General features: G+C 40.6%; 1 protein-coding gene across 1 annotated transcript in view; it reads right to left on the bottom strand.

Moving 5' to 3' along the window:
- The window catches only part of ITGA8 (integrin subunit alpha 8), a 197,194-nt gene that overhangs the window by 116,233 nt on the left and 55,092 nt on the right, over positions 1-25,869 (bottom strand). Inside the window, exons 7-11 of the mRNA XM_070428533.1 lie at positions 23,963-24,088; positions 22,992-23,036; positions 20,459-20,502; positions 19,247-19,303; positions 17,326-17,378 (exon numbers count right to left, since the gene is read on the bottom strand). Of these exons, the coding sequence (XP_070284634.1) occupies positions 17,326-17,378; positions 19,247-19,303; positions 20,459-20,502; positions 22,992-23,036; positions 23,963-24,088 (325 nt within the window). The remainder of the gene's footprint in view (positions 1-17,325; positions 17,379-19,246; positions 19,304-20,458; positions 20,503-22,991; positions 23,037-23,962; positions 24,089-25,869) is intronic.

Below are 25,869 nucleotides of genomic sequence, written 5' to 3'. Positions count from 1 at the left end.
CTTATGGGAGCCTCTTTGTTGGTAACAGTTTTCTCTTGCTGCCTTTAAGATTCTCTCTTTGTCTTTAATTTTTGGCATTTTAATAATTATGTGTTTGGGTATGGGCCAGTTTGGGTTCTTCTCTGTGTCTCCTGGACTTGTGTGCCTTTTTCCTTCACCAGGTTAGGGAAGTTTTCTGCCATTATTTCTTCAAATACATTCTCTATCCCTTGCTCACTTTCTTCCCCTTCTGGCATACCTATTATGTGAATATTGTTATGTTTCATTTTGTCCCATAGCTCCTTTAAGCCGTCCTCCTGTTTTTTTAATTGTTTTTTTTTTTTTTTTTTTTTTTTTTTTACTTTTTGGTTCTCTGATTGAGTTATTTTTCCCCCCATCCTGTCTTTTAATTCACTGATCTAATCCTCAGCATTCCCTAATCAGCTGTGTATTCCTTCCAATGTGTTCTATATTAGTGATATGTCATTCTTTATTTCCAACTGCTCTTTTTTCATATTACTATATCTTTTCTCATGCTGTTGAGCATCTTTGCCTTCGTTATTCTGAACTCTATGTCTGATAAATTTCTTATCTCCATTTTGTTCAGCTCCTCTTCTGGAGAATTCTCTTGTTCTTTCATTTGGGGGTTGTTTTTTGTCTCCCCATTTAGGCTGAGTGGGTTTGTATCTTTGTACTGGGTAGATCTGCTACAACTCCCAATCTCTAGTGCAGGACAGTGTCAGATGCTATTTCTGACTGTCCCTGAGTACCCTGTTTGGGGCTGTCAGCAATCCACAGCTTGTGGATCCCTCTACTGGGGCTGTATGCCTTTGGAAAGAACAAATATGGGCACCAGGCTCTTATTTTCCTAGCCCTGAGCCCCGAAGGAGTTCAGGCAAAGGCTGAAAGCCTTCATACATCTTTCTCTGCCTGAAGTCTGGTTGTTATCAGCCTTGATTGTCCTCAGACTATTGACCACAGGGTGGAGTGAGAGGTTTTACAACAGGGTGTGGCAACTGCTTTCCTCCCAGGCAAAAACCTCCTGGATAGCAAAGTTCCATCAGAGAAAGATGTCATCCAAAGCCAGGGGAGGGAATGTCTCAGCACAGGAAACCAGGGTGACTGCCCTTCAAGCTCCAATCCCTAATCTTGGACTCCCATCACACACCTCTAGTCCACTCTTCCCTCCCTATGCTGGATCCCAAGGTGGGTGGCTGCACACAAAATTTGTGCATTGGCCCTTTAAGAGGGTGCCTACATTTCCAGCCATCTCTCGCTGGCAGACAGCAACCTTGCTTCTTTACACAGCCAGGTGTTATGTGAGCACCTTTCCCAGTTCTGGTTTTCTGGGCTGGGGCACCCAGCTTGGGGTTTAGACCCCAGAGTTCTCAGTGGGAACCCCCACAGCTGGAATATCCCTCCAGAACTTCAGCTGCCGTCTGTGCTCTGCACTTCCTGCCAGTCTCTATGTGGTCTCCACTCCTTGATTACCAGGGTTCTCTCTAGCTAGTCTTCAGTTGATTTTTCAAGTTGTTTTTTCTATATTTTAGTTGTATTTCCAATTTGGTTCTGGGAGAGTGCCAGTATAGCTTCACTTAATCTGCCACCATTTTTAATCCCGAGAATAGCATGAGTTTTGACATCACACTGATCTAGATTTAAAATCTGGTTTTAGTAACTAGCTGTCTCATACTGAACAAGTCACATTATCTCTAAAATGTAGATAAGATAGGAATAGGGTACTTTATTAGATACATCACTTAAGATCTCTGTCTGTCTGTCTGTCTGTCTCTCTCTCCAATGTGTGCACATACACACTGATTATACAATAGTTTTTAATACATGATAGGTATTATGAAGGCATTGGGCTAGCCATTGATGGGAACACAGAGTATTTTACATTATAACAATACACATAGAAAGGGTTTCTGTTAAAAATGCAAAATGTGCCCTGACCTGTGTGGCTCAGATAGTTGGAACATCATCCTGTACGCCAGTAGGTGGTGGGTTCGATTCACAGTCAGGGAACATACCCAGGTTTTGGGGTTGATCCAAGTTTGGGGCACATAAAGAGGCAACCTCTATTGATGTTTCTTTATCTCTCTCCCTTTCTCTCTCAAATCAATTTATAAAATGCAAAATGCATTCTCCTTTTCCATCTCCTATCTTGAAGGAACCAGAAAGAAGTGAAACATAGCTTTGGGGTCTGGGGCTTCAGGGACATCTAGAATAGGCTTTCATTTTCTATCCACAGCAGGGGAAATAACACATGGATGGAAAAGCACCTTGAACGGTGACTTCACAGACCTGTAAGAAGGAAGGGACTTGTGGGAGGCTGTGAAAGACAGGCTTATGGAATGGCTATTATTTTGGTGTCAGATTCCAAAAAATAAGTTGGATTGCTATACTTAGATAAAACTTTTTTTAATGGTCCAGATACATTTACTTCCAAAAAATTGCCATTGCTTACAATCCTGTTTTGCTCCAGGCAGAGAGGAGAGCAGAAATTGGGCCATTCCAGCCTCTGGCATTCCCTTGCAGGAACCTGGCTGCCTCTCTTTCTGTGTTTTTGTTGTTGTTGTTTGATTTTCATTGCTGGTATGAAGAAGAATTTGTTAAACACCTAACAGTGTGTGTTGCTGCCTTGTAGTTCAAAGACATCAAAAATCATCAGTTCCCTATTATAGAGGCTGAGTGGGGCCATTTTCTCATTCTGTAAAGAAGGGAAAAAATAATAATTGGTCCCTGAGGGTATGAACATGACATAGCACTGACACAATTGGCTCACTCTATTTATCACTGCCAACACTGAGTTCTAGAAATGAGAAATTATTTGACTTATCATTGTGAAAGACCAACAAATCCAAGGAATCTTTGGATTCTTGGAATATAATTATAAAAGCACTGATTTATTTTCTTGGGAATACATTTTCCTAGATATATAAGGGTAAGTCTTCTAAAATGTTCTAAATGCCAAAAAAAAGGGGAAGACATTTGTTCTTAATTTATAATTGTGTTCTCATAAGGTTGAGAGACAATAACTGTCTTGGATTCAATTGGTACAATGTGCCTTGTGGAATATTTTGTACTTAGTGTCAATATTTTTTCTATTAGCAATACCACTTAAGAGTCACAGCATATATTACTGTTTAGGCTGGTGTTGTTAAATCTCAATTTGCAGTTCATTAGTGGATTGTGAAATCAATTTAATTGGTCTTGACAAGCAATTTTTTAAATGAAAGAAATATAATAGAAAATATTGGAGTGAATGAATTATACATAATAAGGGTAAATATTGTTCCATGAAGCTTTTGTTTCAGTTGTACATGTGTGTAACGGGTTTCAATGTCAAATGCATTTCCTTCTATGGGCCACAAGGCAAAAAAAATAATTGAAAACCACTGTGGTATGCTATGTGAGTTATTAGGTTATTTCAAAATTTATTTGTGAAATCTTTTTTTAAAAATATTATATATATATATATATATATATATATATATATATATATATATATTAGAGAAAGATGAAGAGAAGGGGAGAGAGAGAAACATCAATATGAAAGCGAAACATTGATCAGATGCATCCTGCATGCCTTCTACTGGGGATCAAGCAGGCAATCAAAAATTTTAATATATTTTATTGATTTTTTACAGGAAGGAAGAGAGAGGGATAGAGAGTTAGAAACATCAATGAGAGAGAAACATCGATCAGCTGCCTCCTGCACACCTCCTACTAGGGATGTACCCAAAACCAAGGTACATGTCCTTGACCAGAATCAAAACTGGGACCTTTCAGTCTGCAGACCGACGCTCTATCCACTGAGCCAAACTGGTTAGGACTCAAATATATATATATTTTTTAATATATCCAATTCAAGTTTAAAGATTTAAAATATTTATTGGTAAAGATGTTTTCCATTGACCTTCTGATAAAGTAGTTATATAATAGGCTGTGTTCAATCTTAATATATATAGTAACAGTCTGGATGATCCTAAAAAATTTTAGTGTATCCTAAAAAATTTATAATTATTAAATCTACATTTGAATGATTATTAAATCCAATGGGTTAAATATGAAAAGAAAGAAACATCAAATAATCTATCAGAAAAAAGTGTGTATATATTTTGGGGGGGACACCTTGTATAAATATGATATTTATCTATAATAATAAAAAAGTAATATGCTAATTAGACTGGACAGCAAACGAATTCTGGACATCATTCCGGATGTCCTTCGGGACAAAGCCATGGTGATGGGGGCCGAGGAAGAGGCAGTAAGGGGCGATCAGGCAGGCAGGCGAGCAGTTGGGGACAATCAGGCAGGCAGGCGAGTGGTTAGGGGTGATCAGACAGGCAGGTGAGCAGTTAGGGATGATCAGGCAGGCAGGCAAGCGGTTAGGGGTGATGAGGCAGGCAGGCAAAGTGATTAGGGGTGATGAGGCAGGCAGGCTAGTGGTTAGGGGCGATCAGGCAGGCAGACAGAGTGATTAGGTGCAATGGGAAGCATGCAGGGTGGTTAGGGGCAATCAGGCAGGCAGACAGAGGGGTTAGGGGTGATCAGGCAGGCAAGCAAGTGTTTAGGGGCAATCAGGCAGGCAGACAGGCAAGTAATTAGGAGCCAGTGGTCCTGGATTGCGAGAGGGATGTCCGACTGCCAGTTTAGGCCCGATCCCACAGGTATCCCTGTGGGATCGGGCCTAAACTGGCAGTCAGACATCCCCCAAGGGGTTCTGGATTGCAAAAGGGTACAGGACCCTCCCCCCCTCCCTCATGCATGAATTTTGTGCACCGGGCCTGTAGTACATATATAAATATATACATTTACATACATATATATGTATATATAAAACAATGATGAAGAAATAATAGTGGCCCTGACCGGTTTGGCTCAGTGGATAGAGCGTCGGCCTACGGACTGAAAGGTCCTGGGTTCGATTCTAGTCAAGGGCATGTACCTTGGCTGAGGGCACATCCCCAGGAGGGGGTGTGCAGGAGGCAGCTGATCGATGTTTCTCTCATTGATGCTTCTAACTCTCTATCCCTCTCCCCTCCTCTCTGTAGGATATCAATAAAATATATTTTTAAAAAAAGAAATAATAGTGATCAGATTTTCATTAAAAGCTATCTTCTGTCTGTTGGGTCATGTTGGTGCTTTGGATGAGATCTAAGATATTATGTAAAGGCATTTTATAAAAGTAGGATATATGTGTTAAATTTCATTTTATCTGAAATGTCTAATGTTTAAGCAGATTTCTTTAAATCTCTGTGTATCTTTCACACAGGTTTTATTTATGTCTCTTTTTTATGTATACATCCAGGCAAAGCTCAATTTATCATCCTTTATATGATGTTTGATATAGAAACAATATAAACATATTCCTGAAAAGCAGAGCATAAATACAATGAAAAAGAGACGGTGAGAGAACCCCCAATGAGAATATTCAATATGAAAAACCTGGATTCAAGTTTTCTGCAGCCAAATGGTGTTAATGTGTTAATTTAATATATACATTTCTGTTTCATTTTTCCCCCAGTAATATATATTACATGCTAATGCTCCTGACTCATTTTTAAAATGTAGTTATTTATAAAAGAACGCAGATTAGAAGACAGTATAACTAATCGACCTTAATTCTTTTATGATAGGCAAGAACTAAAATAGCTTATCAATTATATTACAGATCAATTTAATTTATAATCTCTTTATGTTTTAGTTTTCTAGATTATCTACTTATTTCTATCATAATTATCTCTCTTGTGTGAGAGAACATACTTAAACTAAATCTAGCACCAAAACATAGTTTCCCAAAGCTGCTTCCTTTCAAATAAGTATTTTCTAAAATGCTCTCAAGTTGACTAATTGCTAGGAATCTTTTTAAACTTATTTTCTTTTGGCCCTTCAGAGGCTAGAAACAATACAATGGTTAAAATTGTAATTCTGTGAATTTTTGAAATAGTATAAATACTGCAAGTTTCAAAAGCCATTAGAAGAAAAAAAAGATTTGCTTGCTTGGGCTCAAGATGAAAAATATCATCTCCATTTGTTGCTAAGTTTGTCCAGAAATTCCAAACAGAGTTTACATTGACTGGGTTTGTAGCTCTGGCTATTTTAAGATAACTAAACTAAAGTTAATTTCACCAGCTTTGTTTACATTTTCAAAATAATCAGAGGCTTGACAATATCAGCCACCAACCAGCATGCACACAACTGTTTGCTCTAAACTTCTGAAGTCCAACCATAATATCTGGAGATTCTTTTAAATAAAAAATTGAGGAGGGGGAGAAATTCTCAAAAATTTCCTTATTTGATCACATGACTTAATGACTTTTCATTTTTTGTTTTTTTCTTCCTGATGTTGAGATTTTGGAGCATTTGTAGGAACCTTGCTTTTGTTGTATAATGGATAGAAAAGAATGTTCACTAGCTAACCTCACTCACAATAGTTCTTCATTATCTCTTGGCTGGAGAAAGTTTGGTTCAATCCACAAAACGTGGCGAGTCCTGGCTTCTGAGCACTGAACAACCAACCAACTGAGTGATGTGCTTAATCCTATTCTGAGTCACTGCACACCATCCACTGGGTTTACCAGAAAAGACACAGAGTGGGGGGAAAGCGGGTTTACCAGTACAGTTGTGAGTACATGAAACAGAATTTATTGTTGTGTTATTTATTAATTAATGTATTATTTTCCATACAAACAACTGTGAACATACTTCTGCCCCACCCTATACATATGATATGAATTTGGGCAAAATAAAAAATTAGATCTCGCCAAAACCGGTTTGGCTCAGTGGATAGAGCGTCGGCCTGCGGACTGAAAGGTCCCAGGTTCGATTCCGGTCAAGGGCATGTACCTGGGTTGCAGGCACATCCCCATTGGGAGATGTGCAGGAGGCGGCTGATCGATGTTTCTCTCTCATCGATGTTTCTAGCTCTCTATCTCTCTCCCTTTCTCTCTGTAAAAAATCAATAAAAAATATATTTAAAAAAAAAAAAAAAAAATTAGATCTCAAATCTAGTACTGAACTCTGCTGGGTGATGAATGCTCACTAATACTTCTTTAATAACTAATAAATGCTGGGAAAGCTAGAAAAGGATTTGTAAATTTAAAAAAAAAATTGTAGAAGCCATAGACTCTGTAAAACTATCTATGAATAATAACCCATGACTCAGTAAAATGTAGCTGTGACTATTTTTCATATAATCAAACAAACTGATTTTCTTATATGCCATGAACTTAAAAACCATTTACAACTGAATCTTTAAAAATCATCAGTCAGGCCCTGGCTGGTTTGGCTCAGTGCTTATAGCGTTGGCCCATGCACTGAAGGGTCTCAAATTCTATTCCCAGTCAAGAGCATGTACCTGGGATACAGGTTCAATCCCTGGCCCAGTAAAGGTGCATGTAGGAAACAGCCAATTGATGTGTCTCTCTCACATCAATGTTTCTTTCTGTCTCTCTCTCTCTCTCTCTCTCTCTCTCCTTCCCTCTTCCCTCCCATTCTCTCTCTAAAAATCAATGGGAAAAATATGCTAGGATGAGGATTATCAACAGCAAAAGTCACCAATTATTTTTAGCATAATTAAAGAAAATCTTAAAGTTCTTTGGGTGAAATAACTTTGAAATCATGATTTTATATTTTTACAATGTAAAAACCATACTTATAAAAATAATGTAAATTATTCAAATGCATACTTAATAAATAGAAGTGTAGTTTTTTTATCAACAGCCAAAATAGAGTAAAACATTTAAAACATAGATATATTTTATTCTTCTACCATAACTTTTATTTAAGGTTACTGGAATCTATATAGACTATTTCTACATGTCTTTAAATATATGTACACACACACACACACACACACACACACACACACACACATATATAATTTCATAGAAAGTAGAATGGTGGTTCCCAGGGGTGAGGAGGTAAAGGAAATGAGATGTTGGCCAAGGGGTACTAAGTTGCAGTTATGTAGAGTGAATAAGTCGAGAGCAGCATGAGGACTATAGTTACTGTTACTGTATTGTATCGTGGAAATTTGCTGAGAGTAGATCTCAGGTGCTCTCACCTCCCTGACACCCCACACATGGATCACACAGTTGGTTATTAGCTAAATGATAATTGGCTTGAACACAGTGATCATTTTTCTATGTATATTTATATCAAAACACCATGTTTTACACCTTTAATATATAATTTTTATTTTAAAATATAAAAGAGGTTATTGGATTTCTTTAGTGACAAATATACTAATTTTTCCCATTTCCCAGCTTTTAAAAATGAGAGTATGCCATTATTTTACTCACTTATCTGATTGAAAATTCCTAATACAGCCCTAGGCAGTGTGGCTCAGTTGCACCAAAGGGTCACTGGTTCAATTCTCAGTCAGGGCACATGCCTGGGTTTCAGGCTCGATCCCCAGTGTGGGGAGTACAGGAGGCAGCTGATCAATGCTTCTCTCTCACATCTCTCTCTTTAACCCCCTCTCCATGCCTCTTTTTCTAAAATCAATAAAAACATATTTTTAAAGAAGAAAAAAATTCCTAATACAGATTATAAAACCTTGAAGAATGAAATTATATCTTTTGTGGAGCTTAATAAAGTGTTCTCTGTATACAGTAAAAAAAAAACTTGTTGGAAAAAATAGCAGAAGGTTCAGGAACTAGTCAAGATGTGTGTGATCTTGGGCAATTCACTTATTCTGTGCCTCAGTTTCCTCATGAGTGAATTTTAGGTTGTTTCACTGGATTGCAGTACTGAGTGGTTGTATGGTTTTAGATATGTTACACATGAAGGCACGTTGAGAAGGAAAAATTGTTTGCTAATCATAAAAATGTTATTGCTTAATAGTAGTATTAGGGTCTACCGTAGTTTCTGTGAAGAATGAGTTTGCTGCATTTGAAACTGGAAAACTGGGGAGACAAAATATATAATATCCAGGAAAATTGTGATAAGGATTTGTTTGCTGTAAATCTCATGCAGCCTTAGGATCTCTGCCAGAAATCTGGTCAGAAATTGAGAAAGACAAAAGCACGCTTTCTCAAAGCGTGGCCACATGTGTCTGACCTGGAGCCATCACGGGACTTAGGAAAAGTCACTGCCACACATGGTTTTCTGCTGTTCTTTTCTTGTTCCACTGAGGTCTTTGAGGGACTGCAAGTCCATGTCTCTGTCCAGATGGGTTATTCTGTACCTTCCCTGCGGATGAGTACATCCAGGGAGGTGGGGACACTGGCTGTCACTGTTACTAGTGGTTTTCAGACCCCCATTCTGGGATCAAGTATAATCCCAGACATACAAGATGCCATACTTTTCTTATCTGTGTCTATTTGACAGCCAATAACACAAATGATTACTTTAGAAAAGCAGGCGCTGCAGAGGGGATAGCAAATTACACCTTCATTAGTATGAACTCAGACTTCGCATGCATTAGCTATCTCTATTTGAGATGAGAGGTTCTCAGTGGCTTCTATGGCATACTCCTTTTTAACAGGACCTCGAATTTACATAGCATCTAAATAATTAAAAACAGCAAATCACATACAAACTGAGAATCTAGGGCACTTTATTTTTTAAAATAGCAATATTAAGATAAGTGTATTTTTAAATGCAGTGTAAAGAGTCCATATGGAGCTCATCTGTGTCCTATCAAATGCTGCAAGGCTCCCAGGGAGAAGCCCTTGCCTTGCTGTGTCACCATCTGTTGAGAGAAATGCATTTACACATATCCCACAGGCCACTGGGTTTTTGTTTGTTTGTTTGTTTTCCTTAAAGAATGGGCTTCCTAAATCTGGACAACATGCCATGTTTTAGACTCAAGTTCTTCTTCGGCCATTTTTTTTCTAAATTACTAAAAGGCTCTAATAACAAATGCAGTTCATCCAGGTGGGAACTTGTGAATGGGGATCCCAACTGCCCCCAACTGCCCCCCCTGCCAGCCTGGTCGCCCCCAACTGCCCCCCTCTGCTGGCCTGGTCGCCCCCAACTGCCCCTCCTGCTGGCCTGGTCACCTCTCGCAGCCACCCCTCCCCCCCCAGCCTGGTCACCCCATGCAGCCTGCTGTTCAGTTGTTTGGTCGTGCCTCACTAACCCCCCTGCTGGCCTGGTCGCCCCATGTAGCTTGCTTGTTTGATTGTCCCTCACTAACCCCCCTGCCATCCTGGTCACCCAACTCAGCCTGCTTGTTTGGTCATCCCTCACTAACCCCCCTGCTGGCCTAGTCATAGGCAGCCATCTTGTGAGGGTGTGTGGGTTAATTTGCATATTACCTCTATATTATAGAGGATAATTTTGTCTTTTCCAGAATTGCATATAGTTGGAATCATACACTATGTAGCCTTTCAGATGGTCCTCTTTTACTTAATAATGTGTATTTAAGTTTCCTCTATGTTTTTTCATGGCTTGATAGCTCATTTCTTTTTAGCACTGAATAATATTCCATTGTCTGGATGTAATACAGTTTATTTATACATTTACCTACTGAAGGACATTTTGGTTGCTTTCAGTCCTTCTATTTATTTCCTACATAGCGCTCATCATGAGCTAACATACTCTTTACTTGACTTGTTTATTTTTGTCTGTAGCTTCTACACAACCCCCAACTCTCATATAACCTTGGTGAGGACAGGGGTTTCCATTCTGTTCTCTGCTATAACCCAGCATGCAGAACAGTGCGAAGATATAGTAGATGCTCAAGAAATATATGTTCAATGAAAGAAAATACAGAGATATTTTCCAAAAGGTACAAAAGTTACTAAATGTACCTCCAGTCATATGCCACCACATAATGTATAAAGTACGTTTTAGCTGTACAAAGGTCGCAACTAATGTCCATCAATAATGAATGTAAAGTGCTTAGCCCAGATCCTGAAACACAGTCAGGATTCTTCAGCTATTTTCTTTCTACAAAAATGTGAGCTCTTGGGCACAGAAACTTATTCTGGGCACTGAGAACAATGCCTGGCACATAGTAGGTGCTCCAACAATATTAATTGGATGGATACTGTGATGTTTGTCTCATTTTATTGGTTTTATTATTTGATCATTTGTTTTAATTGTCAGGTACTTTTAGTGAATACAAAAGATGTTAAATATTATTTTTGAAGTAATGACTTAAACATGAACATAATTTATCATGTTGTTTGGTCCAAGCTCAAATTTAATTTACTGCCATAATCTGAAAAAAAATTATTATTTTATCTCCTGCATGGCATTACTAGTAGGTCAGTTAAACCAATGTGAAGAGGGAACCAAGATGGCAGTGTAAGTACACTCGATACTCTCATCCTCCCACAACCACATCAAAATTACAACTAAAATGCAGAACAGCCATCATTCAGAACCACCTGTAATCTGGCTGAACAGAAGTTCAACAACTAGAGAAGTAAAGAAGAAAGCACACTGAGACTGGTAGGAGGGGCAGAGGCCAGAACAAGCTGGTCTGACACCCACATGTGGTGTTTTTTTAAATTGGCAGAGATATCTTGGCTTCAGAGGTACCCTGTGAGGAGCAAAGGGTCCCAACCCCACACCAGACCCCTCAGCCCGGGCTTCAAGTGCTGGGAAGAGAAATTCCCATAACTTCTGGCTGTAGCAACTAGCAGGGATTGTGGGTGAGTGACACAGAGGCTGCAGGAGTCCCTGGCAGTTCCTCTTAAAGGGCTAGCGCATTGATTTACCTGGACTCACTCCCTCTGAGTTCTAGCACTGGGGCAGCAGCTTGAAAGGATTCAGGGACATATGAGAGGAACTAAATTGTCTGGCATCAGGGAAAGAACTCAGGGCAGCTTTCTCCCAGACAAAAGTGCTGAGACTTCCCTCAACAGAGCTGACTGACAGGTGCCATATCTGAGTCTCCATCAACCTGGCCCACACTGTTCACCCCACCCTGATGATTCCCTGATATTGCACCCCACCTAATTTGTAGTCACACCCAAATTGTTTTCAGTGTCCTTTCCCAGATGAATGGCCTGTTCTGGCTCAGGTTTTAGACTTTCCTAAAATCCCTCAAACAAGCAGCAGCTGGACTCAGTGTGCCCATAACTCTCAATAAGTGGCCCTAAGCCTGATACTAGTAGCAGCTTGACAAGGTTCACAACTTGGCCTCTTCTGGGCACCTATAAGCCCAACACAAGTATCAGTCATCTGCAGATTACTCTGTAGCTCCTGACAGGCTGCCCCAGGCAGAACTGAGGCACTGGCTAACTTTGTACCTCCTGGGAGGCCCTAGAGCCAGTGCACCCAGTGGACAGTTTCATACCATGTCAGTTTACAAGGCTACCATATACACGAGTAACACACTCAAAGGGAAAAGTGAATACCAAAGCCCCTCTGAGGCAAGTCCTGCTCCATAGGGGTGTCTCCTGCACAGCACCTCTTTTGCTGTAGTCACAGTTGGTCCTCACAGCCAACTGACCTGGAGGTTGATTCCTCCCAGTGACACCAACAGTAATCAAAGCTCAACCACAAGAGGACAGTGCACACAGCCTAAACAGGGATGTACCTAGAGTGCCCATCTCAGATGAGTGGGGAGGCTGAGCCACTGGACCCTACAGGACATCTACTTCACAAGGCCACTCTAGCAATTCCAGGAGACATAGAAGCTTTACCTAATACATAGAAACAATCACAGGTAAGTAGCCAAAGTGCAGAGACAAAGAAACATGTCACAAATAAAAGAACAGAAAAAATCTCCAGAAAAAGAACTAAGTGAAACAGAAGCAAGCGAACTACTAGATATAGAATTCAAAACAATGGTTATAAGGATGCTCAAAGAACTTAATGGGAGCTTCAAAAAACTTAGTAAGAATTTCAAGGAAATTAGTGAGAAAATCAAAGACATAAAAAAGGACCAGTTAGAAATGAAGGATACACTAACTAAAACAAAGAATAATTTACAGGGATTCAACAATAGAGTAGAGGATGCTGAGAATCAAATTAGTGGTTTGGAATATGAGAAAGCAAGAAAACACCCATCCAAAAGAGTAAAAAGAAAAAAGAATCCAAAAATATGAAGAGAGTGTAAGGAACCTCTGGGACAACTTCCAGGATACCAACATTCACATCATGGGGGTGCCAGAAGGAAAAGAGAAGGAGCAAGAAATTGAAAATCTATTTGAAAAAATAATGACAGAAAACTTTCGCTACCTGGTGAAAGAAATAGACTTACAAGGCCAGGAAGCACAGTCCCAAACAAGAGGAACCCAAAGAGGCCCACACCAACACACAGCATAATTAAAATGCCAAAGGTTAAAGACAAAGAGAGAATCTTAAAAGCAGCAAGGGAAAAGCAGTTAGTTACCTACAAGGGAGCACCAATACGACTGTCAGCTGATTTCTCAACAGAAACTATGCAGGCCAGAAGGGAGTAACAAGAAATATTCAAAGTGATAAATAGCAAGGACCTACATCCAAGATTACTCTACCCAGCAAAGCTATCATTTAGAATTGAAGGTCAGATAAAGAGCTTCACAGATTATAAACAAAGTAAAGGAGTTCATCACCACCAAACCAGTATTACATGAAATGTTGAAGGGTCTTCTTTAAGAAGAAGAAGGGGGGAAAAGACCAAACATCTACACTAATAAAAGAGAAACATGGTAATTAGCGTACGACCACTACCCTTCCCATTGGCTAATCAGCATATCCTTATGCAATTTAACTGTCAGCCAAGATGGCGGCCAGCAGCCATGCACTGAAGCGAACAGGGAGGCTTGCTTGCTCCAGTGATGGCAGACTCCAACGTTCCCTGCCTGACTTGCCGGCCTCTCAGCTGCAACTCTAAGCAACTATGTTGCAAATATAGAAGCTAAACAAAACCCTAGAAACTGGCTTTCAGTCAGCCGGGCTTCAGCCAGCCTGACCGCAACATTGTATCAAATACAGAAGGTAAAGGCCAGAAACCTGCTTTCAGCAGCGAGGCCTCAGAGCTAAAGCTGGCCCAGAATAAAAAAGAAAAAAAGAAAAAAAGGAGCAGTTGGGAGCTTCAGTCACCCGCCAGCCTGAAAACGGCCCTCAGCCCCTCACCCAGACTGCAAATTAACTGTCAGCCAAGATGGCGGCCGGCAGCCATGCACTCAAGTGAGCAGGGAAGCTTGCTTCCTCCAGGAACTGCAGACTCCAACGTTCCCCGCCTCACTTGCCGGACTCTCAACTGCAACTCTAAGCAACTATTACTATGTTGCAAATAAGAAGCTAAACAAAACTGGCTTTCAGTCAGCCCCGGACCGCAACATTGTATCCATGTTTTCAGCAGCGAGGCCTCAGAGCTAAAGCTGGCCCAGAATAAAAAAAAAAAAAAGAAAACAAGGAGTGGTTGGGAGCTTTTAGTCAACTGCCAGTGGGAAAACAGCCCTCAGCCCCTCAGCCAGCCTGGCCAGGCACCCCAGTGGGGACCCCCACCCTGATCCAGGACACCCTTCAGGGCAAACCAGCCAGCCCCCACCCGTGCACCAGGCCTCTATTCTATATAGTAAAAGGGTAATATGCCTCCTGGCACCGGGATCAGCGGAGCAGCGAGGCTCCCGGCACCGGGATCAGCATGACAGGGGGCAGCACCCAAACCCCCTGATCACCCTGTGGCTCTCTGTGTGACAGGGGAAGGTGCCCCAACCCCCTGATCAGCCCTGCTCTGTGCCTGATAGAGGGGAGCTCCCCAGTCCCCTGATCGCCCTGCGTCTCTGTGTGTGACAGGGTGCGGTGCACCAACCCCCTGATCAGCCCTGCTCTGTGTGTGACAGGGTGCGGGGCCACAACCCCCCCCCCCCCACGGGCCCTGCTCTGTGTGTGACAGGGTAGAGCCATAACCTCTCCATCAGCCCTGCCCTGAGTGTGACAGTGGCGGCGTCCCAACCCCCTGATCGGCCCTGCTCTGTGCGTGATAGAGGGTGGCTCCCCAACCCCCCTCCATGGGCCTTGCTCTGTGTGTGACAGGGTAGAGCCATAACCTCCCCACTGGCCCTGCCCTGAGTGTGACAGGGTACAGCACCCCAACCCCCTAATCCGCCCTGCTCTGTGTGTGACAGCAGGCGGTGCCCCAACTCCCCTATCGGCCCTACTCTGTGACTGACAGGGGGGAGCTCCCCAACCCCCTGATCGGCCCTGCTCTGTGAGTGACAGGGGGCAGCGCCCCAACCACCTGATCGGCCCTGCTCTGTGAGTGACAGGGGGCAGCGTCCCAACCCCCTGATTGGCCCTGCTCTGTGCGTGACAGGGGATGGTGCCGCAACCTCCCCATCAACCCTGCCTTGAGTGTGACAGGGGGCGGTGCCCCATCCGCCCAATCGGCCCTACCCTGAGCGTGACTGAGGGTGGCATCACAACCTTCCGATCCGCCCTGCTCTGTGCATGACAGGGAGCGGCGCCCCAACTCCCCAATCGGCCCTGCTCTGAGCCTGACCAGGGGCTGCACCTAGGGATTGGGCATGCCCTCTGCCACCTGGGAGCAGGCCTAAGCCAGCAGGTCGTTATCTCCCGAGGGGTCCCAGACTGCGAGAGGGCACAGGCTGGGCTGGGGGACCCCCCTCCTACCCCCTCGAGTGCACAAATTTTTGTGCACTGGGCCTCTAGTATGAACAATAAAATGACAATAAATACATATCTATCAATAATTGAATCTAAAAATAAAAACAAAGAATCTAATGAACAAAATAAACTGACGAATAAAATAGAACCAGAGGCATGGAAACATGGAACAAACTGACAAATCTCAGAGGGAAAGGGGGGGGGGGGGACAGGGAAGAGATTAACCAAAGATCTTATATGCATACTAGAGGCCCGGTGCACAAAAATTTGTGCACTCGGGGGGGGGGAGGGGGTCCCCCAGCCCGGCCTGTGCCCTCTCGCAGTCTGGGACCCCTCGGGATATAATGACCTGCTGGCTTAGGCCTGCTCCCGGGTGGCAGAGGGCACGCCCAATCCCTAGGTGCAGCCCCTGGTCAGGCTCAGAGCAGGGCCGATTGGGGAGTTGGGGCGCCGCCCCCTGTCATGCACAGAGTAGGGCGGATCGGGCAGTTGCGATGCCACCCTCAGTCACGCTCAGGGTAGGGCCGATTGGGGGTTTGGGGCGCCTTCCCCTGTCACGAACAGAGCAGGGCAGATAGGGAGGTTGTGGCCCCGCCCCCTGTCACTCACAGAGCCGCAGGGCGATCAGGGGGTTTGGGCACTGCCCCCTGTCACGCTGCTCCCGGTGCCGGGAGGCATATTACCCTTTTACTATATAGGATAGAGGCCTGGTGCATGGGTGGGGGCCGGCTGGTTTGCCCTGAAGGGTGTCCTGGATCAGGGTGGGGGTCTCCACTGGGGTGCCTGGCCAGTCTGGGTGAGGGGCTGAGGGCCGTTTTCAGGCTGGCGGGTGACTGAAGCTCCCAACTACTCCTTTTTTTCTTTTTTTCTTTTTTATTCTGGGCCAGCTTTAGCTCTGAGGCCTCGCTGCTGAAAGCAGGTTTCTGGCCTTTACCTTCTGTATTTGATACAATGTTGCGGTCAGGCTGGCTGAAGCCCGGCTGACTGAAAGCCAGTTTCTAGGGTTTTGTTTAGCTTCTATATTTGCAACATAGTTGCTTAGAGTTGCAGCTGAGAGGCCGGCAAGTCAGGCAGGGAACGTTGGAGTCTGCCATCACTGGAGCAAGCAAGCCTCCCTGTTCGCTTCAGTGCATGGCTGCTGGCCGCCATCTTGGCTGACAGTTAAATTGCATAAGGATATGCTGATTAGCCAATGGGAAGGGTAGCGGTCGTACGCTAATTACCATGTTTCTCTTTTATTAGTCTAGATATGCATTACCCATGGACACAGCCAATAGGGTGGTGAAGGCCTGGGGTGGGGCAGGATCTGGGTGGAGAAGGGCAATGTGGCGGGGGGAGGGAGGAGTGGAGGAGTGGGGGACATCTATAATACTCTCAACAATAAATATATTTTTTTAAAAAGCAATATGAAGAGAAAAAATATTTTTAAAAAGAGAGAAAAATATTTATGTGCAAATGTTTTATGAATGTATCACTTGCTAAAGCGTGAAAAGAGACACATTAGCAAATTCTTCAATGGCCATGGAATTTGAATCATCAATGACTATTCAATTAATAAAATTAAAGATAAAACTAAGTAAAGGAGTCCTTTTCTAGAAATAGCAGATGTGGGAATCTCAGTAAAGACATAAACTAGGATTACAAAGAATTCTTTAGGAAATATATCCTCTTGCCCTGATCCCCCCAAAAAAGTTAAAACAAGAGAGTCTCAATCTTATTTAGGAGATATGGAAGGATGTATTTCATTAAGGGGAAAAATATAACATTTTTATGGATAAGTATAATACATGGTGAGTGAGGTGATTCTTATTAACTTACCCATCATTGTTAATATCTGATACTGCAACTGTATATCCAAAATAAGATGCCATCTGCAAGTGACAAAACATAAGATGACATATTTTGTCATTTTCAAAGTCATTTTTAAAGTCATGTCTCAATTTTCCCTGAAATATTAATCTCATTGCAGCACATTTTTGCATTTAAATTCATAGACTCTTGGATATGGACAGAGTCTTGGAGTCATTTAACCTAACCCCTGACCCAATGCATAATTTCCCCCTCTAGTCCCCTGACATCCACTTGGACACCCTTGGAAGGTGTTCAACAATCAGCCCATTCAATTTGTGGACTCAGTTACTAGAATGTTCTTTACTAAAATTGGCCATTCTGTAACTTCTAGTCCATAAACCTACCTAGTTCTACAGCTTTGAGCCTCACAGAATAAATATAATTCCACTTCCATAAGAAATCTCATAGGGAAATATTTTTAGCTGGAATACCATCCTGGCCCCTTCTTCTTAAACATACTACATGTGATACCAAAGAGAAGTTGATAACCCAAGAGCACACTGACAATCATTTTAAGTAGGATTTACACTCTGCTTTGGCCCCTTTATATCATTGAAGAATAAAAAGGATTTTAATTTGGAGGAAACTGCATTTCAGCATCAATTCATATTGAGTTTATTGTCAAGTAAGGTTCCTACGTCTTTTATGAATGTAACCAGTGTGCCACAATCTCCACATGTTCTAGCTCTTAAGTTTTTGTTTTTCAACCTATGCTTTCAAGATTTATAACCTTTTCAGATTTGGCCCTTTGTTTCAGCTTTCCAGCATTTTTTTTGTTTCCATATTCTGCCATCCAGTGCTTTAGCTGAATTAGCCTCCCCACTAAAATTGTGCTCCACAGAAGGTGAAGATATTGGTCTGGTTTGTTCACTCTTCTGTCCTCACTGCCTGACCAGGATTTATCTGACTCAAAGTAGGTGCCAGGTGGAAGACACTCTTCGCAAAGAGAATGCATTCAGGAGTGAACAAGTGTCACAGCAATTCAATCCTCCCACCTCCTTTCTCTATTCCAAGCATGTACAGTCACATTCTTATTCCTGGTATGGCATTGTGTGGCCTTTGGCCAGAGGAATTTCATCACCTATGTATTAGGTTCCCAGGTTCAAGATTGCAGAAGTAGGTGGTATTGAGGATGAGAAGTTATAGAAAGGCCAAATTTAATAATGTTTAAGGAGCTTTTAATGTAAAACAAGTATAAAATGTAAAACAAATCTGGGCAAAGGAGAAGACTTGCCAGATTTTCACCACTTGGGAATAGTTGTTTGAAATTCATAAATCCAGCCAACTTCACTATCATCTCAGCCTTATTTCTCCATATTCACCATAGGAGTATCACGAGAGCCATTGTTAAATGCTTTGTTGAAAATTGCAGAGTAATGGATAGACTATAGCCACAATTTGTGGGGGGAGATGACAAAAATGTTCTGTGTTCATTGAAAAATTCAGGATCACTGACTCTGGCCAATACAGTGGGATGTATGAGAAGCCTCGGTCTCCTCAGATGGAATATGGGAACCCAGAACTCACCACCAGGCACATACATCCAGGGCAGCAATATAACAGGATTGCTCTCAAATCCCAGCAGTTACTGGCATTTTGGCTTTTGAGGGTCATAATCTGTTTTTATATAACTTATCACTGTCTGAAATGATAATGAGCATTTATTTATTTGTTAACTAATTGTTGTCCTCCTCAACTGCCACCCTGATACTGCTGCCTGAGAGCTGGATTCTTTCCTGCCAGATGCATGGTTATATTCACAGTGCCTAGAACAGCTTCCAGAACATAGTGGGTACTCAGAAAATATTTTATAAAAGAATAAATTATATAAATATTACTATATGCTATTAGGACCAAGTGACATTATGTGATATTAAAATGTCTTTACCTGTTCACCAGTGAAATTCTGAATAAAAGTCATATCTGTAGAGTTAATGATTGAAACCTGAAAGCATAGAAATTAGATAGGTTACATCATTTGATATAGAATTAGAGAAAAATTTAATTATAACTTAAATCATTTTTGGAAAAGAGTGATAAATGGTTAGCTATATGTAAAATTAAAATGTAAGCTCATAAGAAGAGTGATCTTTTAAAAATCCTATGGAACTTTTTTTTGTGGTTAAGTCTGGGGATCCTTTCAGACAAAATGCATGCTTATTACTCTAAAGTGGAGAAATAAAATTTGAATTCAAGAATGCTGAGAAAAATAAATTTCATGGTCAGTTAACTGATCTAACCAGGATTTTTGTATAGATCCATTTTTTGTATAGCTTCATTTCGTATAGATTCATGTTATTATGAGAAAAGATACTATTCATGAAGCAAAATTATTCCTTTTAATTCTATTTAGCTAACCCCAAATCTGGAAATATTAAAAGTATACTAGACTTCTAAAACTTAAACATTACTTAAAATATTTTTATTTTAAAAGTTTTTTATAAGGTTTATTTATTTCCTTTTCCTATTTTGGGATCAACTAGTTATAATGGATTTGAATAGTATCTCTCCAAAATCCATGCTGCTATTGGGAAGTAGGGTCTTTATAGATGAAATAAGCTAAGGATCTTGAGATAAAATTATCCTGGATTTAGGGTAGGCCCTATATCTAATGCCTGCAGTACTTATAGGAAAAGGACTGGATACGCACAAATGCAGATGGAAGAAAGCTGTGAGATAACAATTGATTTTACTATTTGCACCTTAGGAGACATACTAAAATGTTGGTCAGATCAACAGTGGGGTCCTCTGATATTATTCCTAGATTATGCACAGAATCTGGCTGCCTTCATAGGTGAGTGATCTGTGCAGTCACACCGGGCCCACCCTTGCGTTAATGCCCACTGTCACTGTCCTGAAAGTCTTAACACTTTTGAACAGGGACCCTGCATTTTCTTGCACTGGGTCCCACCATTTATGTGGCTGGTCCTGCACACAGATCAGGAAAAAAGAACTAGCCTCCCTTTTAATAAGCAAACAAGTACAACTTAGTAGGGGCTTGCTGTATAAAGGGCATTTTAAAGGAGTTAAAAGTTGTATGAAACAAAACATTTCTGTGCATGCATAAGAAAATATCCTGTAGTGAAAACTTAGTACTCACATATCCAAAATTCTGTGCTCCTCTTGGAACTCCAGCAACCAATTCTGGTGATAAAAACGGTCATTTAGAAGGTAAGTTACCTATACCTACTTTACAGCTACACAACAAATCAGTTAAAGATAGTTTTTAAATGAGGACATTATGTAGAGAGCTGGAAGTTTGAAGTCATGGTCTTGCATGCATTGGATTTTGTTTCTGCTGCAGACAATAGAAAACAGAAGTCCAAAGCTGTACTTTGAGATTTAGCCGTCTCTGTCACCAGTCTCCATGTTTCTGCCTCCAGACCATAAGCCTGGCTTCTCTCAGGTCTGCGTGTGATTTCTGGGTTAAACCTCTTACCCTGATTTTTCTAGCTTTCACAGCAGTGACAACTTTATAATAGTTTAAAAAGTTAACAGTTCCTGTCACACTAAAATGTTAAAATAATTTTGGTTTTTGAACATGATATGAGTCTGTCCCCTGGAGATGTTTGTTGGCAGAAGAATTAGGGGGCAACCTGGCAGCCAAGAAAGAAAGATTCAATGATAGAGATACAGGAAAACAACTCCAGCCGGAAGCGGGCAGGCATGCCAAGGCATACGGATCTGGCTGTCGATTCAGAAGGAAATGGTTTTGGTTCTTTGCACTCTCATATACCTGGGATTAGTCATTGAAACTTTTTTTCCCAGTCCCTTGCAATAGGGGGAAGTTGGAGTCTCTGATTATCAAAGATCTTTCCAGCTCTCATTTCTATAAATCCAACTATTATTTGATTAACTGGGGTTAAAATTTTAGTTTAATTTAAAGAAGAAGGCCCTGGAAACAGTTCCTTTCCATTCAAATTTCCCTTCCCCCATTCCTGCTCCTAAAGGTAGAGCTCAAATTCCAGCATTAACTCTATCTGGTGTGCTGAACATTAGCAAAGCTGGGGGGTCATGCTGTTAGCATTAATAGAGGAGATTCATTTGGGGCTAGAGGTTGGACTTTTCGGTAGTATATTAACTCATTTAATCAACAAATATTTATAGGCACACAGAGAATACACAGTGAACAAAACACAAAACCCCCTGCTCTTATGGAGCTAATAACCTAGTTGGAAGAGGCCATCAATTTAAAAAACAGAGCTAATTAAATGGTATGTTAGAAGCAGATGAGCATAGCAGAGAAAACCAAACAGTGCAATGGTACAGGAAGTGCAGTGTTGGGATGAGGAAGGACTTGTGATGTATTAGGTTAGTCAGGGAATGACTTAAAGAAAAGGTGACACTTGAGCAAAGGCTAAAGAAAGTGGATAAATAAAGATGGAAGTCTGCCAGAACTATGTTCTAGTCAGAGGGAAGAAGTGCAAAGGTCCTGAGGTACAAATGTGTCTGGAAAATTCAGAGGAAAGCAAGGAGGCCATGGTGGCTGGAGTAGAAGGAGAAAAGGGTAAAGAGGTAGGAGATGAAATCAAAGCAATTAGTGGTCTCATAATTAGAGTTTTTTAGGTCATTGTGAAGATTTGGATTTTATCCCGAATTAGTCAGAACATCATTGTAAGCAAAGAAGTTTCACAATCTGATTTCTGTTTCTCCAGGGCCACTTTGGCTTCTGGGTTCAGGATAGACTCCAGGAGGGCAAGGTGAATGCAGGGGGGCCAGCTAGGAAGCTATTGCTGATACTTAGTTGGAAGAAGCCATCAATTTTAAAAATAGAGGGGTTTTTTTCATTATGTCAGTGGATCAGAGTAGACGCTGAGAAGGAGGTGAGAAGTGGTCAGATTCTGGTCTTAATTTGAGAGTTTAGTTAGCAGGATTTGGTCAAGGATAAGTGGTGTGAGAGAAGGAACACAGTTCAAGGCTGACTTCAAAGTATTTGGTTTGAGCAGCTGGGAGGTTGGCATTGCCACTTACTGAAATGGAGATGATGGAGGGGAGAGCATGTCAGTGGGGAAGGTCAGGAGTTCCGTGTTGAGCACCTTAAGTTTAGGATAGCTGTGTAGAGAGATGTTGAGTGTTGGACACATGAACTTGGAATTCAGTGTAAGCTGGAGAATTGATACTGGATGAGATTACTAGAGAGAATTCAATGAATAAAGAAGAGTTGCAGTATTTAAACCTAGGTCATGTAGATGAGGTGGGGAAATTAAAGAGCAATCAGGGAGAGATGGAGAAGGAGCTGCCACTGTCTGAGAAGCCAAGGAAAGAAATGAGGAGGGAGAGATTAACTCTGTCAAATGCTCCTGACAGTCACCAACAGCATGGCTTTTGTCAAAGTCATTTAATCATCTATATTTTTAATCATAGTACGGGACTACTGGACTAATATTTTATTGCTTAACTAGATTGCATAAGGATTGACATTCATTTGTATGCAATTCTTCAAGACTTAAAAATCTATGCCAAAGTGTATTTTTATTTGTTTGTTTTTGTACAAAATTTCACATACATTCTGGGATTCCATTAATATACATGTTGTGTAAGAAAGAAAATTACATTTGTAAAAGGTATTTTCGGGTCATTTTTACCTTTCTCCCATGTTTCATAAATAACTTACAGGCCACAATGTCTCTCACCTTGCTGAGCATCTCCTGTAAATTCCCCAGCAGCAACTGAATATCCTGTTTTAAAGAAAACAAAAATAAAGACAAAATAATTATATGTTCGAAGCTTTATAAATAAATGAGCTATATCTCTAGAAAAATTAAAGATCTACCATAGTGCTGCTTTGTACAGAAATCTCAATAAATATTGTAGCATAAAAGATTAAGGTTCTATAAAGAGAAAAATTAATCACACCAATATGAACACTTTTGTTCTAAATCCTGGAAGCATAATATTTCTGACTGTGGCAACAGAGCCTGAGATCGCTTTTTAAAGCAGGACTGCTTCATAACCCACCTTGAAGTATAAATGGCGACCAGTGCATTTTAGTCACTGATTCAACATGATCAGACATGCCATTCAGAAAGGTATCGCTTGTGCTCAGGTTTTGCTACTTCTGATCACCACCAAGGCCTATTTCCTAATTTATTTAATGATGGTTTTCCACAAATTTCACTTAGCTCTAAAGTGAGGTGATATCACAAAACATAACTATTTTTTAAATGCATTGATCAAAATGCCTATTAGAATACCACAGGTGGGAAACAATAGTGGTGAAGTAGCATTGTGTGGTTTGCACATGATGAATTCTCAAACATTCTAGCAACTGGAAAGTCTCTTGCTGTTGTAGAAACTGGAACAGCAATTATCATGTTGCCTGCATTGTAGTCCTGGGCAGCCCCACCAATACACAGTATCTATCACTGGGAAAATATTTTATGTGTCAGAGGCTATTACGAAGCCTATAAAATAGCTGTCAAATCATGTAGATCATACATCATGACTGAATCAAAAGAAAGGAAAGTTAAGAGTCCATCTAAGCTAATAAAAGAAAACATTTATAAGATGCCAAAATAATATCAGGTAACTGAGGAATAAACTATGTCCACACATTCAATATGTTTGTCTTTTAAGGAAACAAAAGTATCTTGAGTTATCTCACCGAGGTAACTATCATCGTTGGAAGTTGGGGCCACTTGCGTCTGCTTTTCTCGAGCCAGTTTCCTTTGAATATCCTTGAATGAGTAATTGTCAATGATGTCTGCAATACTGGCTGTGATCACCTGACCTGCGTTCAAACAAATTATTACATTAACTGCATGTCTGAACCTCTGAACAACACACACTCCTTCAAAAGTGATTATGGAATTGCTTGCATTTTCAAAGATGGATTTTCTTCCTGCCACCAAAACTGCAAGTTGAAGTTGGTTACAGCTGGGAGAGCTTTCCATTCTGATGGAAGAACCAAGGATGAACTATATAATTTATCTGTCTCCCTTCACCATACACAGCCCTCGACCTTCCAATGACAAGCATACCTAAGAGTGAAGACATCTGTAGGCAAAATTTATGTGATTAAATTTTTATTCCAGGATGTTCTAGCTAGAACAAACATCATCCAGCTTTGATACCATCTAGCCAAGTTATAACTTCTTACTCGTGGGGAAACTGAGACCTAAAGAGCTTAAGTGCGTGCATTCTTTAAGGTCACGTGGTGGTTTTGCTCTTAGGTATTTGGCATTACAACGAAGGTCTCCTTTGGCATTCGTTCTAATTAGACTTTTTGTGTTCTCAGATAATACAGATGGTTTAAATCTAAAGCGTTTGATTAAAAATTGTGAAACATAGCTTTGTTAAAGGGAAAAATTACAAAATCTTTGAGCCTTTTACTTTTTACACTAAAATGTACACATGGAGTATAATATTATGAAAGTGGGAAACAGCTAGGTATAGTGAGATCCAGAATTTTAGCAAAAAAAAAAAAAAAAAGGAATCCATGGTCACCAACATTGATATGACCAGAACTTTGGTTAAACTCTCCCATATAAAGCCACTATCAGAAGTCTTGAAATAGGTTTATATTGGGATGAACAGAAGTAAAAAAGATGGCCAGCAATTTCCTACTACAATTTTCATGCCTTCCGATATCTATTACGGACATCTAAGGAAAAAGTGTGATCTCATGCTCTTTGGGAGGAAAATAGAGGAATGCTTTCAAGAAACTAACATTTAATATTAATTTTAAAGCCAAGTTATTCTTTGGGAACTCACACATAATTCCCACAGTCTTGCTTAAAGTCCAAAAGGAATAAAACTGTCAAAGTAGGCCATAAATATATCCAAATGACTGTGCCTGAAATGACTGTTCTTATATTAAGACAATGGTATTTACACATGGATTTCTGAACAATGTCTGTCGAATTTGCCAATTTTCTCTAGGTTAAAGCTAAATACCCACTTCTGCCTTTTCTTGTTTCCTCTAGCTGCTTCTATAAACATTACAATCTTAAGACTGAATAAAATCTTAAATTATCTGTCTCAGAGAAATGCTTCCTTGATATGGCTAATTTTTGGCAAATCATCTGTATTAGGCATTTTCCAATTTAAGGAAAGAAAAAATTAAATTAATCAAGTGATTACAAGGCAATCTTTTTAAATACAATCTTAATTTTCTATCCATCCACTGCATAAATTATAGTTTTGCATTTGCAAAATAATTTTTAAAGGCTGAAATGTTAATTATTTGATGTTCATAGTTGTATATATGTGAATTAAGCTTAACAGTAACTTCATATAAACTTTTATCATAAATTCATCTCTCCTGTATCTTTCCCATTGCTTTTTAAACATAATCAGGTCTTTTGCAATTAAAAAAAAAAAAACACCCTCAGTCAATTATTCATCTTTCTCAGATTTTACTCTATCTTTATATTAAACTCTACAGCCAAAATTCAGTGTACATTCTCTATAATCTGTCATTAGGCATCCTGTCCACAGCCATGGCTTCAGTTATCACATTATATAAGTTTGTTGTTTATTCAGCCACATGAGGTTGGCTAAATAGGTTGG

This window comes from Myotis yumanensis, unplaced genomic scaffold, assembly GCF_028538775.1.
Source record: "Myotis yumanensis isolate MYYU_CA2020_CCGP unplaced genomic scaffold, mMyoYum1.0.hap1 SCAF_1, whole genome shotgun sequence".
NCBI lineage: Eukaryota > Metazoa > Chordata > Mammalia > Chiroptera > Vespertilionidae > Myotis > Myotis yumanensis.
The sequence above is the reverse complement of the archived record's forward strand: the minus strand, read 5'-3'. Positions and strand labels throughout refer to the sequence as shown.